Raw genomic sequence first — 13593 nt, 5'->3', positions numbered from 1 at the left:
TTATGATCTTATGAATCAAACAGAACTTTAAACCATAGCAATACATAGTTTTATGCTTATTTAGTGAAATGAAATAACAGTTATAATCAATCAATGAAACCCCAACCTGTATTATATTTGGAGGAGAGTGGAATTGGTCTTTTAAATAAAAACAAAAAAGAAATCCGATTCAATGAGGGAGTTTATTTAACGAAGTGCCTTTTTTTTTTTTTTACTTTATTTTTATAATTTAAAAAACATACATGTATATAAAATGGCCGATATGTAACATATAAATGAATAATTCTTGTCTATAAAGGAAGAAGCCTCGTGCTTATCTAGTCCCACCCCTACAGAAAACCGTCCTCCCTCTGTGGCTCTGCTGCACGCTTGTTTGAGATTCAAGTGTAAGATTTGAAAAAAAGAACAAACTATAAAATGACGAAGATGACCTCTGAACTTGTGGATAGAGAACCTGTAACAAGGCTGTGACACTAGTGGATCCTCCAATAATAATGCAATTTTGCATAGCAACTGTGTAGTTTTATCACCTTCATCATCATTGCTACCATATCCCTATAGAAAAAAAAATATCTACCCTTTAATCCAACATTTGAATGGCCAGTCAAAACCGACACATCATGAAGACACAATACATTACAATAGATGTGAGTGGTGAGCGCCAAAAGAACACAGAGGACAGTTACTTTGATTATTGCTTGATTTTGAACTTCATCTCATTAGAGCCGTCCCTTCATTGTAGTCTGAGTAAAGAGTATAGACAGTGAGTGTTATTTACAACAAATTAAACGATGTTCAATTTGTTCCATGTGCCTGCATATTTATTCATGCAATAGAGAAAATATAAGTTAATAGTCATTTGTATGAGTGAAGAGGTCTGTCGCCGACTTTATGTGCTGTTTTGGAACCATCTCTTCATCAATGCTTATTGTTATTACACTTTGTTTTTGCCACATTATATATGCTTGTTCAAATCAGTCGACAAGATCTGAAAACAGCAAAGTCCACTTTTTGATGCCTTCCTGTACAGGTTTAATAAAATAAAACATTTCACCAAAAAAAGGTGGTTTGGGGGTAGCAATCCTCAGGACATTGCCCTTTGCACCCTGCCCCACTCTGTTTAGGGCCCAGAAGCCCCGTCCACTCTGGCTGGGGCAGAATGACTGTAGAAGAACTCCAGGCAGCAGGGGAAATGTTATGTCTATGTCCAGTTTAGATCACACTGTCAAACATGTGCATGGACTGCATGATGCTCTCATCCTGTATGGAGAAACAAAGTTAAATTCCTAAAGAAGTTGCGTATGGAAATTGGGTTTTGTAATGTGCATTTGGTATGGTTGTGAAAAATGAATGCAGAAAACCTTTTGGCATGTATCCAAGAACTCCTCGATGGTGACCACTCCGTCATTGTTCTTGTCCATTTTCTGGAAAATGAAACACACGTGCAGAGATGTTAACTTAAAGGTACCCTGTGGAGTTTTTTAACACTTTAACACCAACAACTGAAGATCAGTGGAGCCGCCTGAAAGCGGTGGGAAAGCATTGTGCAAGACATACAAAGAAATCAGGGACTTGCTTATTAAAAAGTTTCTCCATTGCGCCACCTGTGGTCTAAAACCCTACAGATTCCCACAAGAACATACAGAGAAAAACAAATAAACTAGAGTGTTTTAGGTCTTCATTTCCTATCATGCGGCATCATGGGGCCCTATGGTCAGCACTGTGGCCTCACAGCGAGGAGGCTCTGGGTTCAAATCCAGGTCGTTCTGGACTTGTCTGTGTGGGGTTTGTATGTTCTCTCCATATTTGCGTGGGTTTCATCTAGGTGCTCCGGTTTCCACCACCATCATCAAAACATGTACCAGGTTCTCCAGTTAGTGTCCTTGATCAAGGTACTGGCTAAGACCTGGAGTTGTTCCCCTGGAGTTGGCTGTAAATGGCTGCCCACTGCTCCCTTGTGGGATGGGTCAAATGCAGAGAATGACTTTCACTACGTGTATGTATATGTGTCAATAAAAAGTATCTTTGGCTTTATCAATATCTACATTGTGTGTCCTGTCCTCTAGTTAAATGACTGAATACAAATAGTGCAAAAATCATGTTGTACCACTACATTATAAGAGATTGATGCTTCAGGTGAGTAATTCTGGTGCGAAACAAAACAGTAATAACCTTTATTTACAGTACATACAAACTGTGTTAAAGCCCAATTTTTAAGATGAAATACATTTTAAAGTGACTTGCAAGTGGAGCATTGCACAATAAATCAATTCAAACTAGCAGGGCAACACCTTTTACTCATGCTGAGTTCAGTCTTGGGAGATGTGGACGATTTGGTTCAGTGGTTTGTGTGTTTTACCTGGAAGAAGTTGTCAACATGCTCTTTGGGAGCATTATCCCTTATGCAGGGATTGGTGTACTTTCCCATCATATCATAAATGGAGTCCATGATGTTTGTCATCTCCTGGACAGACAGAAAAAAGAGAAAAGAAATCAGAATTTACTAAGAGCCACCAAGAGCTGCCGACATAAACACAAGACAGAGAGAAAGATTCAAATACCTCTCTGGTGATGCAGCCGTCTTTGTTAAGATCGTACAGATTAAAGGCCCAGTTGAGTTTATCAGTAATGGAACCTCTTAAGATGATGGACAGACTTACGACAAAGTCCTAGGGCAAAAAGAAGAAAACCTGAGCAATGATTGAGATCAAGAATGTGATAGTGGCATCAGAAGGAGAGAGCCAAATGGTAAAGATGAAAGCAAGAGGAACTAGGTGCTAAAAGAGTTATTTTTTATAGGGAAGAGAAATATATAAAGCACAGAGGTGCCACTACGGAGCAGAAAGGAAGAAAACACAGAAGTGAAGAAAATTAAGGAGGAGACAAACATATGGCTGGACAGCAGAGTGATGGGGTGAAAAAAGTCACCTCAAAGCTGACCGATCCATTGTTGTGGCTGTCAAAAGCTTCAAACAGGAAATGTGCATACATACTTGAATCTGGAGGTAAGAGAAAATAAGTCAGCAAGGTTTTGAGATTGTGAAATGATACTTAAATCATCTTAAGGAGGAGACTACTAGAACTGTTGGGTCCTTGTAAATTCTGGAGTGTGGTCTATCTGTAAAGTGTCTTGAGATAACTCTCGTTATGAATTGATACTTTAAATAAAATTGAATTGAATTGAAATGAAAGCCTGTTTTTTATGTCAGCATTTGTTCACGTTAAAAGACTTCATGTGACAAATTCATGTTTTCAATGTTTGTAGATTTGTAGTAACAGATTTTCAGTTACAGAAACATTTCAGAATGTCAAAATAAAATGTGTGCAGACATTGAATCAACAGTGAAAAACAAAGGCTGAGATAAATAGCTGCTTTGGGAAACATGACTACAGATTTAAGGTATAAAGCTGTGAGTTCAACTCAGCCCCCAAAGCCCAAAAATGACAACGAACTTACACACACACATTGAATTAAAGAGTGGCGGGACCAAAGTTAGAGTATTGAGAGTTTCACACAGTTCTTTGTAGTCAATTTTTTCCCATGCAAATCTTTTCTGCACATTCACAAACCTGAATTTGTGATTTTTTTCCGTCTCAAGTTGACAAAGAGTTAAGAACTATACACAGGTTTTGAAATAATTTGTAAATGGAGTGTATTTATGTAACGGCTACTCTGAGCGCTTTTACATAGTACAGGAACCATTCACCATGCACACACTTTCATACACTGTGGCCGAGGCTGCCGTACAAGGTGCCACCTGCTCATCAGATAAACACTCACACACAGTCACACTCCGATGGCGCGACATCGGGGGAAACTCGGGGTTCAGTGTCTTGCCCAAGGACACTTTGACATGGGACTGCAGGGCGAGGCCGCCGCTCTACCACTGAGTCACAGCTGATGTAAACATCTTTTTACAAGCTCAAGATCACATTGACCCTTGGACCACAGATTGTCAGTCTTAGCAAAGACGAATGCAGATAATGAGCACAGCTTAAAGCCGAGATTGTGATCTGAAACAGGGATAATGAACATGGAAGATTTACAATTATTCCCTTATCAATCGCTCACTGGTTCCTTTTTGGACTCTGGATATTTTAATACTAGAAAGATGCTGGTAAAGTGTTGACAAAATAAATGTTAAATAAGGATTCAAAATGTGAGTTGATGAGGAGAATCTGACTGACCTCCTTGAGGGAAGAACTTGGAGTAGATGCTTTTAAAAGTATCTTCATCCACAACACCACTGGGACACTCCTGTAGAAATGAAAAAACACAAATTGATTTAATTGAAAAACTCTATACGGGCTTTCTCATACATATATATAATTCAAAAAGGATATTCACGAGTGCACAAATCAAACAGTGACAGGAATCTTTGACTGACATTTTTGAATCCCCGGTAGAGGACCTGCAGCTCTTTCTTGCTGAAGTTAGTCTGATGCACAAGATGGTCGAGCCTCTGCGGTCGGTAACGTACCGTCGACAGATGATCATCATCAGTTATATTACCTGCATGTAGGGAGGGAGAGAGTTACTCCCTAAGATACACAGGAGTGTACATGAAACACCTTGCCCAGAGGAAAAAGGTGGTGAAAATAAAGAAAGTGACTAATGTAAGAGTGAATAAATGACCTCAGTGACTAAATTCATGTGAAGGGGAATCTGAGTGATGATGGACTGTGTGTTCTGATACTTGCTTTGAGTAATTGAAGAGCTGGAGCTAGAGCGACAGCAGGGCAGAAGTTTGAGGAACCGCTGCTTTAAGGTCTTTTTATTTGGTTTGGATGATGGATTACCTGGAAACAACCAATCCCCCCCCCCAGCAGAGATTAGACGCAAACCACTGGCCAAACAGAACTTTGAATCAATTTCCCATGGAATTTAGTGCACACAAATGAGTTTGCGGAGCTGGCTTTGAACCAGTGTGACCCATCAGATCAAAGCTGTTTGGAGAGCATCCAGCATGCAATGGCTGAGTGAAATGACACATGACTGTCTTTCATGAAATCTGAGATTTGAGATACAGAAGATCAAAATGTTACTCTTTATTTAACGATAGGCTTTATTATAGCAAGAATTTCCTTTATTTAACTAGAAGGTTTCTTGAAATACAATATATTTTACACAATGGATGTTGATACTTGGCCTGTGGCCACTTATAAATACATTAAGTTTAGTTGGATACAGAATAAAATTATTAAAATGAATTGAACACCATCAGATTCTCTAATGCAAGTAATGTGGTAATGTTTAACATTACATTGCAATGTTTAGGTATAATGTTTACCATGTTTAACATCTTGGTTTGGCGTGTTAGCATGCTAACATGTGCTTATTACCAGTAAGTGCAAAACAGCTGAGGCTGATGGGATTGTCACAAATTAAAAAGACCCGTGGAGCAAGGTTAAGCCCCATAATACACCCTTTTTGTAACTTTCTCTATTATGAGCTTTCACCAGAGCTAAAAAATTACACCAATCAATCAAATACAACTAATGCAAGATTTATTGAGCATTGTTTCATTGAAGTTTCCTCAAAATGTTGGCAGACACTGTTAGTATCTTTGGGAACTTTCAAATAGAATTTAAAATAAAGTTTAGCTGCACAGCATGACTTTCTAATGACTGACCCACCAACAGTTCAGTGAGGTTTAAGTGGATAAGAGTTAAGATGAAATAAGAAAGATGGGTAGCAGTGACAAGGACAAGAAAGAGAAAGAAAAACACACACACACACACACAAACCATGCTGTAACAATGTAGAGACTGGACTGGACACCCCCCATCATGGTCATCACAGCACAACAGCACAACAGGAGTCTCAGCACCACACCTACAACCTTCTCTCTGTCTCTGTGTCCAAACCATAAGCTGACACAGTTTGCTGCTTTTAAATTATTTTTGGTCTGTTTAAATGTCTCGCTTTTTGTGTTTCTGTTGCAACAGGCATCTTGTTTTGTAGTCTCTTTCCAAAGTCAGTCACACTTTATATCAACCCAACGACAAAGAGACACTGCAGACTTGAGTTGCTCAACAGCATCTTGAATTCACTTTTGCACCTCCAGACCAGCATGTGTTAATTTCCGCCACTAGATGGCAGTGTTGAACTATATTCCTATTTACACTCAACTGTTGAAGGCCATGAAGTCAGATAAAATTATTTTTAAAAAGCTATTTATATATGATATAAAAATACAATTGATGATACAGCTCCACTCCCACTGCTATCCAGAGAGAAAACCTGTGGACTTAATTTTCTAACTATAGCTCATAAATCAATGAAACCTAACTGTGATGGAAATACAGATACAGGTGAATGAGCGGTGGTGGAAGAATGTATAAAACCTGTAAGACTTTCATTTAAGTTAAATAAGACGCTGGCACTGAAACAGCTCACATGTAAGCATGTGGGGATACAGGTGCGCATAATTGTAAATCTTGAATGATCTCAGAAAAAGCAGCGTTTACAAGAGATAACTTCCACTATAAGTAAACTAAAAAAGATGACACTACGTTGTGCATTAGCCACTTCAAGCATGTTTCAGATCAGACTAGTTTCCACGCTTGAGGAAACTGGGATGTAATCAATAACAGTCACACAGCTGCAGCAGAAGTACGGGTTGAAACATCTAGTGAAACCGACACATTAACACCTGAGAAATATCTGGAACAACAAAGAATCCTGTTGAACAGCTGCACTGCAGCAACACAGGGATAAAATATTAGAAACATTCACTGAAGAACTTCTCACTTAGCCTTTATGTAATATCACAGGGGGAAAAAATTCCGATCTAACGCTTGTGTGCGTACAGCTTCTGTAAATAAGCATAAATTATTAATAAGATTTCATTTTGTTGAACAAACCAGTTGCTGCCCTGCCTTCACGTAGGATATGTCAATCAAACTATCAAATACAGCAGCTGCACAACTATGGAAAAACAAACAAAGCTTTACAGGTCCTCTCTCTCTCTCTCTCACACACACACACACACACACACACACACACACACACACACACACAAACACACAAATACACAGAAAGAGAGAGACAACAACCAAAGTTCCCTGCTGTTTCCTGTCTTTTTAGACAATATTGACGTGACAGAGTGAAGGGTAGATATTATACTTATTTATTGAAATGCTTTCTAAGGGCAGCTGTTTTATGTGACTTATTTACACAGTGATCCAACAAAAACAGAGCGGTAGGATATTCTCAAAGAGGTGACACAGCTCAGCTGTTACATAAGATGATCAACATCAGCTGGACAGAATGTAATGCCACTTCCTGTTCCCAAGTATAAAGGATTTTGTTCATACTGTTTGCAAGGTTACAATATGAGCAAAAGCAACATACTTGTTTGACTGCAGTCTGTTTGGCAGCTTGTCGTAACCTTTACACTGTCCCATGGCACAAACTGATCATTGAATATCGCTTGGTTACGTGGTAACCTTGGTTCTCTGAGTGAAGAGACTATCTCTCCAGCTGTAAGCCCCTCAGAGATGGTTCCAATCAAACTATCAGTGATTCCACACCAGCACATGCGCTTTCTAAGTAATAGCATAGGGTAAGCAGGTGTGTCTTAAAGAAGGATCCACGTACCTGACCTCAGAGGGATCATCCCCGTACACATGGAATATGTAACGGTGGAGAGATAGTCTCGGTACGACTGCTGAGTAACACTGACTCAGTTATTTCAGCAGGTGCTCAGATAGACTCCCCTGGGTGACTTTGATCGTGTGAATCCATTTAAACAAACGCAGCCCTCTGAGGCAGATCAATACCCTCTTCCCTGCTGTTATCAACACAATGAAAGACTCTTTTATCTGCACCTTTTATCCACTGGTGAAAAACACTCAAGCTGAAAATACTAAAACTGTGGATGGAGAAAAAGTGAGAGATCGTCACTCTCTTCTGGCACATATTTAAAACAAGTTAGACTTATAAAGGAATTAAAAGTTGTTTATTGAGAACTTTGTTAAGTCAGTGGTTCTCAAAGTGGGGTTCCAGGGGTCCACAACCAAAAAGAGAAATAATTTAGTTTCACTATAGTTTCATCCACAGTAAAACAATGACCGATTGTATGACCGTTTTGTTCATGAGTTTGATATACTTTCTGTAATAAAACATCTAAAAGCAACACTTCTATCAGGTAGGGGACCCTGGGACAAAGTCTTATCAGTCTAATTGGTGTCAGTTTAAGGCTGCTCGATGGGAAAAAGTTTGAAAAACACAGTGTTAAGTCCTTCAGCAGATTTACTGTAGACCATCACTGCATTTCAGTCCATGTGGAGATTCTAATCATTTAGAATATTTGCTGATATCCCAAATGCTCAAACTTCCAAAGTGGCCTCATCAATGGGCTTTTAATCAGGCAAGTTTCTGGCAAAAGCGTTTTAAAAATTTAAATTTGGAGAATACATTTAATCACAGTGGAAGGATTAAAACCTCCCAAAGTGGCAGCTGCATGTCTGTCTTTTATGCATAATGAGTGTTTGATCTTGGTTTAACACTCTTTTACTAGTAAGATGAAATGAGAAACTACACCCCCAGTGTCCTCTTTGGACCTATAAAAGACCAAACTTTCTTCTAAAAGGTAATTTTCCTTCCTGATAATAGCTAGAAAGACAAGGCAAGCATCTGCTGGCATTAATAACTGAAGAAGGAAACATAAATGTAATAGTAAATGAGTTATTACCTATAAAGTAATAAAAAATCTCAAATCTCAAAAAGCTCATTAATGCATATTAAAGCCAAATCATTGTTATTAAGACGTTAAACCTGAACACCTTGTTGCCTTGCAGCATTTGTGCTCATTCTTGGGAGATGGTGGCAGCTTCAGTAGGGTCATGCAGTGCTCAGTGAATGTTTGTAACATAACGTTGCCCAGGCAACAGCCTCTGTGCTTACCATAATCCTCAAAAAGGACACTGTTCAGATTATAGACGTCTCATGCAAACCACACACTGTAAAATTCACACACTGTTTCTCTTCCACTGACATCATGAGCCCTTTGTGATTCTCGTACATATATATACAGTATATCAATTCTTTTGACCTCATGTGTCCTCGCACCGAAGGACACGTCCACCAGCTTTGCTTATTTGTTACACAACACTGATTTTGATTTACTCTTCATCAGTTGAGTAAATTCAATCTGGCACCTGACATGAAAATCTATTTGGCTCTGAGGGGCTTTTATGTTGAAGGCCAACATGTAACTATGTTACATAAATGTAATATTTATGTCATCAGTGTTGAGACTTTTTTATGCATTAGGGGGAAATCCCTTGAGCACTCTACAAAAATGTCATGAATAAAATAAAATGTTATCTCCTTTCTCATGAAACACACACACAGTCATGAATGCAGGTGCACTAGAGATGATTCTACAATATGTAAAAGAGAGCCTGTCACAACACTGAAGACAATGTTAGTTTGTAAATTCCATTAATCAAGACAAGAGGTTCAATGCTTATCCCCAAAGTAGAGCATAAATCTTAAAGGAATACACTGTAAAAAAAAATAAAAAATAAATAAAAAGTATAATGTGGCAGAAAATTACCAGTCCCTTTTCCTTTTAGTTTACAGACAATTCTTTTAATCCCAAAACTGAAAACTAAATTTAAAGTATATCCACTGTAACTTTAACGGACATTTCTGTTAATCCAAAAAAGAAATACAGAAAAACCTGTGAAAAATCTAAATAGAAAATTCCTTCATATTAACACAGTATCTAAGCCTGTATTTCTAAGAACTTCTGTTGGGAGATACTGTCGTACTTCACTTACTTGTCAAGCTTTAGATGAAAAGATTGATACCACTTTAATGTCTGTACCGTAGGCCTAAATGTGAAGCTACAACCAGCAACCCGTTAGCTTAGCTTAGCACAAAGACTGAAAAAAGAGGAGAACAGCTAGCCTGGCTCTGTCTAAAGGTAATACATAGAATCCACCTACCAGCGTCTCTTAAATTCACATTATATCTTGTTTTGTTCGACCCGCACAAAAGCCTTGGTGTAAGAACAAGTTGTTGAATAGTTAAAGGGGGTGACGGCAACAGTACTAACTGCTCGTTGCCTAACAACTGCTTCTGGGCAAGAAAAACGTCTGGCACGTAACCTGAGGTTAACAACCTTTTGTTTTTAGTCTGATTCCCGTTTCCAGTCTTTACGTGTAATGCTAAGCTAAGCTAACTGGCAGTGAAGCTTCGTATTTACTGTGCAGATAACTGTTGGGCGCTTATTTGACAGATACAATAGAGTTGAACACTAAAGGCTGCAGTTTTGTGCCTCAGGCACCACCTTTAATAAAAAAGGCCTGTTTGTGTGATATATACAGTATATACAGTATATATAAATCCCCATGACAGAGTTGATGAAGATGTACAAGTACAGTAATCACTTCTTTTACTTTGCTTTTTACAGTACAAGTAAGTTGAGGAACACTGCATTTGATGTTATTGTCTTTTCTATTCTATTTCCCAGCTAATTATTTAGCTTTGATTCAAACAAACCTATGTTGTGATTGTACTGTATTGTTTTTCCTCAATTCATTTCAGATTGTGTTCATTAATTCCACTGTGTCTGTAGCATTCTCTCTAATACTGCAGTGCTTTTACAGGGATGTACTTTCATCTAGTACCATAATGAAACATGTTTTACCTATTTTGTACTACAGTATTTAATGATTGTACGAACAATGACACAGTGAAACTATGGGTAGCTTGTGTGGGTGATCTAAAGTAGAGTTTCAATGGTATTTCACAATAAATTCGTTTTTTTGAACCAATGATTGTGCAAGTGCAAGATTTCTTTAAAGCTATGAATGCACAATGCAATGTTTTGAACATGGGACAGCCTGTGTTACAAGTGATGACCGTTTCGAGTTTTGAAAAATGACGTCAAGATTCTGAAATTAGTAGCAAAGTGATTGTAAAAAACGGTAAAAACAGTGGTTTAGTAAGATCCTGGAAAACTAAATGGGAACAACACTGCCACTCGAGTTATTTTGACACAGTTATTTTTAAAGGAAAAGGCTATTTTGGGAAGTTGTCACAAGAAAGACAGCACTCTGTGTGTGTGTGTGTGTGTGTGTGTGTGTGTGTGTGTGTGTGTGTGTGTGTGTGTGTGTGTGTGTGTGTGTGTGTGTGTGTGTGTGTGTGTGTGTGTGTGTGTGTGTGTGTGTGTGTGTGTGTGTGTGTGTGTGTGTGTGAGTGAGTGTGTGAGAGAGAGAGAGAGAGAGAGAGAGAGAGAGAGAGAGACAGAGAGAGAGAGAGAGAGAGAGTGAGCACTCATGGAAAATAAAAGACTGAAACGTCTGATCAACGGACAAGCCTCAGTGATTTAGATTATGTTGGTCATAATATGTCCTCACATTGTTTTGTGAAGCACATTAAGCTTTCAGGTTAGTTTTCCCTTTCATTTGAGAGAGAATCTGCTAATACATCAGCAATATCAGTTGTCACCACAGTGTATTTGGTTTTTAGAGCATTGCATGAAAACAAACATGCCATTACAACATGACTAATCGAAACATTTTCAGAATCCAATAATTATTTGGTCTTTTAAATGGCAGAAAATAATTAAAATGGTCCATCACGTTTTAACCCAAAGATATGCAATTTACAATGAAACTGGAAGTAAACACCCAAATTTAACAAGCTGGCACCAGATTCTTTTTTTTGGTTTGATTTTCTTGATGAATGTCTTCAACACTAATCGACTATTCATATCAGCATTATTATCAACGATCAGTAGAAGTAACAAAACACATGTTTTTGGACAAATGCTACACCTGTTATGTTACAGAATAGCATGAATAGCATTATTGGAATATTTGCTTCACTTCACAGTTATTTGTGACTGATGTGATTCAAACAGCCATGTGGAGATGTTGGCTTTATATCCTACACTAATATTTAAATGTATATCTGCTAATGGACAAATCTTTTACAAGAGACCACTCATTACCAAACATATTTCACAAAGCTTTATTTTCCTGTTGACCTGACCTGCATGATGATGATGATGATGATGACTTGTGGGTGACAACCAGGGTGTTTTTCTTGTACATATTATTTTGTATACAGTTAGCAGGCTAGAGCCATGATGCTTATCTTAAATAATAATTCACTAAGTATTTTTAATGGCTGCTCAATTGTTACATTCACATGCACTGAACTGTGGCTGGTTTGCAGCAGCTGGTAACAGATGATGAAACAGGATTATGGGGTTTTAAATACTCACTCTGTTTTATTTTTTTTTGCTTTTGTGACAGAGCTAAATCCTGAATACTATTTGAAATGACCCTAAATCGTCTACTGTAGACTATGTGGCAATTTACTGTTTAGAAAAACCAAAGCACACTTTCATGAATCACTGGAGTATCAGCCAGGTCGGCAAACAACATTATTAGGCTACTGTAGTTTGACATGTTCACCATTAAACAATTTCCCATATTTGAAAAAAACATGACAAAGACCGATACCTGTAAGAGGGTCGTAAGATCTGTCCAGGTCTCTGGAGTCAGACAAACTCTGGTCCTGACTCCTGGATTTCATGTTTTGTTTCAGTTCTTACCAGACCACCGCGCTGGACCTGCAGGATCTGTGCGCGTCGGAGCCGCAGCTCATCTACGACTTCATTCCTGTTTGCATGTCACTTTTCTGCAAGCATCAGCTTGTGTGTGTAGGGGTGCTGCAAACGGGTCGCATGCAGAAGCTCGTGTCTCTCTATCCAAACTATCCTGCTCCCGCTCATCAGCGCGCGCTCACATCCGTGCACAGTTCGCGGTCACTTTGAGGCTTCCGCGGGTTTAAGGTTCAAATGTAATGCTGATCCACAGCAGACGTCTGAGGACTTTACTTTGGTTGTCCAAAAATATATCTGCAGCATCTGGAGCATCTGCATCTGTTCGAGCTGACAGAGACAGAGACAGAGACAGAGAGACAGAGAGAGAGAGAGAGAGAGAGAGAGAGAGAGAGAGAGAGAGAGAGAGAGAGAGAGAGAGAGAGAGAGAGAGAGAGAGAGAGAGAGAGAGAGAGAGAGAGAGAGAGAGAGAGAGAGAGAGTGAGAGAACATTACAGCAAAAGAGTGATGAAGCAACACAGACAGACAGACAGACCGACTGGTAGGTAGGCAGACAAGCAGACAGGCAGACAGTCAGGCAGGCAGGAAGGCAGACAGACAGACAGATACACAGACAGACAGACAGGCTGGCAGAGAGACAGATACACAGACAGACAGGCTGGCAGAGAGACAGGCAGGCATAGAGACAGATACACAGACAGACAGACAGGCTGGCAGAGAGACAGGCAGGCATAGAGACAGATACACAGACAGACAGACAGGCTGGCAGAGAGACAGGCAGGCTGGCAGAGAGACAGAGGGACGTGGGAGTGTTTCTGCTGATCTATACTCTGATGGATGGTCTCACCTTGGCTCGGGACTTGATCAGCTTTGGCTCAGTCGGAAGAAATAATGCCTGCGGATCAATACCCTGTCAGCTCCTCGTCCTTGAGCTGGTTGAGTAGAGTTAAAGAATGATTGTCTCATATTTCAGATAAACGCAAGCACCAAGGTTGTTATTCAA

General features: G+C 39.2%; 1 protein-coding gene across 1 annotated transcript; it reads right to left on the bottom strand.

The window, feature by feature from the left end:
- Positions 1-500: 500 nt before the first annotated feature.
- LOC117937672 (Kv channel-interacting protein 2-like) lies at positions 501-12904 on the bottom strand. The gene is made up of 9 exons (XM_034861780.1): positions 12490-12904; positions 4702-4800; positions 4389-4513; positions 4189-4258; positions 2929-2999; positions 2562-2669; positions 2360-2464; positions 1362-1424; positions 501-1260 (listed from the first exon to the last, which is right to left on the bottom strand). Exons 1-9 carry the CDS (start codon positions 12560-12562, stop codon positions 1213-1215), a joined length of 762 nt encoding a protein of 253 aa, XP_034717671.1. The 5' UTR covers positions 12563-12904; the 3' UTR covers positions 501-1212.
- Positions 12905-13593: the final 689 nt, after the last annotated feature.

This window comes from Etheostoma cragini, chromosome 2 (assembly GCF_013103735.1).
Source record: "Etheostoma cragini isolate CJK2018 chromosome 2, CSU_Ecrag_1.0, whole genome shotgun sequence".
Classification (NCBI taxonomy): domain Eukaryota; kingdom Metazoa; phylum Chordata; class Actinopteri; order Perciformes; family Percidae; genus Etheostoma; species Etheostoma cragini.
The sequence above is the reverse complement of the archived record's forward strand: the minus strand, read 5'-3'. Positions and strand labels throughout refer to the sequence as shown.

Excerpts from the sequence above, each read along its gene's own strand:
- LOC117937672 (XM_034861780.1), bottom strand. The coding sequence starts at position 12,562 with ATGAAATCCAGGAGTCAGGACCAGAGTTTGTCTGACTCCAGAGACCTG. Across the intron at positions 4,801-12,489 it reads ATCTTACGACCCTCTTACAG|GTAATCCATCATCCAAACCA; the intron begins GTATCGGTCTTT and ends GGTTGTTTCCAG. Across the intron at positions 2,670-2,928 it reads ATGGATCGGTCAGCTTTGAG|GACTTTGTCGTAAGTCTGTC; the intron begins GTGACTTTTTTC and ends TTTTTGCCCTAG.